This window comes from Crocodylus siamensis, unplaced genomic scaffold (assembly GCF_052110815.1).
Source record: "Crocodylus siamensis isolate JL-2025a unplaced genomic scaffold, ASM5211081v1 HiC_scaffold_215, whole genome shotgun sequence".
NCBI classification, from domain to species: domain Eukaryota; kingdom Metazoa; phylum Chordata; order Crocodylia; family Crocodylidae; genus Crocodylus; species Crocodylus siamensis.
Window position 1 is genome coordinate 37,634 of NW_028324625.1, and position 1,053 is coordinate 38,686.

At 42.2% G+C, this 1,053-nt stretch overlaps 1 protein-coding gene across 1 annotated transcript; it reads left to right on the plus strand.

Moving 5' to 3' along the window:
- Positions 1 to 247: 247 nt before the first annotated feature.
- Positions 248 to 951, plus strand: LOC149851780 (taste receptor type 2 member 38-like). Its single transcript, XM_090030390.1, has 2 exons — positions 248 to 497; positions 539 to 951. Exons 1-2 carry the CDS (start codon positions 270 to 272, stop codon positions 716 to 718), a joined length of 408 nt encoding a protein of 135 aa, XP_089886516.1. The 5' UTR covers positions 248 to 269; the 3' UTR covers positions 719 to 951.
- The last annotated feature ends 102 nt before the right edge of the window (positions 952 to 1,053 follow it).

Sequence of the window (1,053 nt, forward strand, 5' to 3'; positions counted from 1 at the left end):
GTTCATGCAGAGATCTCTTCCCTGAAGACAATGAACAGAATTATCCATATTGCCTGGAGTTTTACAAGCCAGGCCAGCCTCTGGTTTGTCTCTTGGCTCAGTGTCTTGTTTGGTTGAAACAACTGCAGATCTGCAGTATGGTACCACAGCTTCTTTTATGGTCCCTGCTTGTGTCCTTAATACCCACCATCCCCAGGGACTGGGATGTGTACAACATGTTCCACACTAATACAACAAAGAACCTATTGACAAATGTCACCATGTAGAACATGAAGCAGGAATTCAGATATTTCTATCTGATTTTTTTCTGCAGGTTGGTTTCTCTCTTCCCTTTCACCATATTCCTGGTGTCATCCACCCTCTTAATCAAGTCTCTATGCAAGCACTCAAGAAAGATGAAAAACAACACAACTGACTTTAGAGATCTTAACACAGAAGCTCATGTGGGTGCTCTCAAAGCTCTTATCTCATTCCTGATTTTCTACATTTCCTACTTTGTGGCATCACAAGGCTCTTTGATATCCTAACTCACAGCAAGTCTGTTGATATCCTAACTCACAGCAGTTTGATGTTGATGATCTGTGTGACTGTCATGTCTGCATATCCCTCTGCACACCCCTTCATCCTGATCCTTGCTAACCGCAAGCTGAAGCAGGTTCTGGAGTGTACCATGTCAAAGGCCATTGCAGAAGAATACCCCCATAAGCTCTGTTATTAGTTCTCAAAAGGGAGGCTGCTCCCTGGAAGAAACGTTAGGTGTCAGAAAATCTCCGACTGTTCTCTTCTCTCCTGTTCTTCTAGTACTGAATTCTCCAATCTTCAGCATGAAACCAAATACATAATTTTCCACATGGAATTCTGTCTCTTGTAAAGATATCATATGAAGATTACTGGAGCAGAGACTGAAAAGGAGTGATATTGTATACATATTTGCAAGAGTTGAGTGACCAAGAGGGAGTGGGGGGGGAGGGGCAGAAACCTAAGAAATAGAGCTGCATCACCCTAGAATGAAAATTTCCTTTCATTAATGGGATCATAAGCTATGACATATAG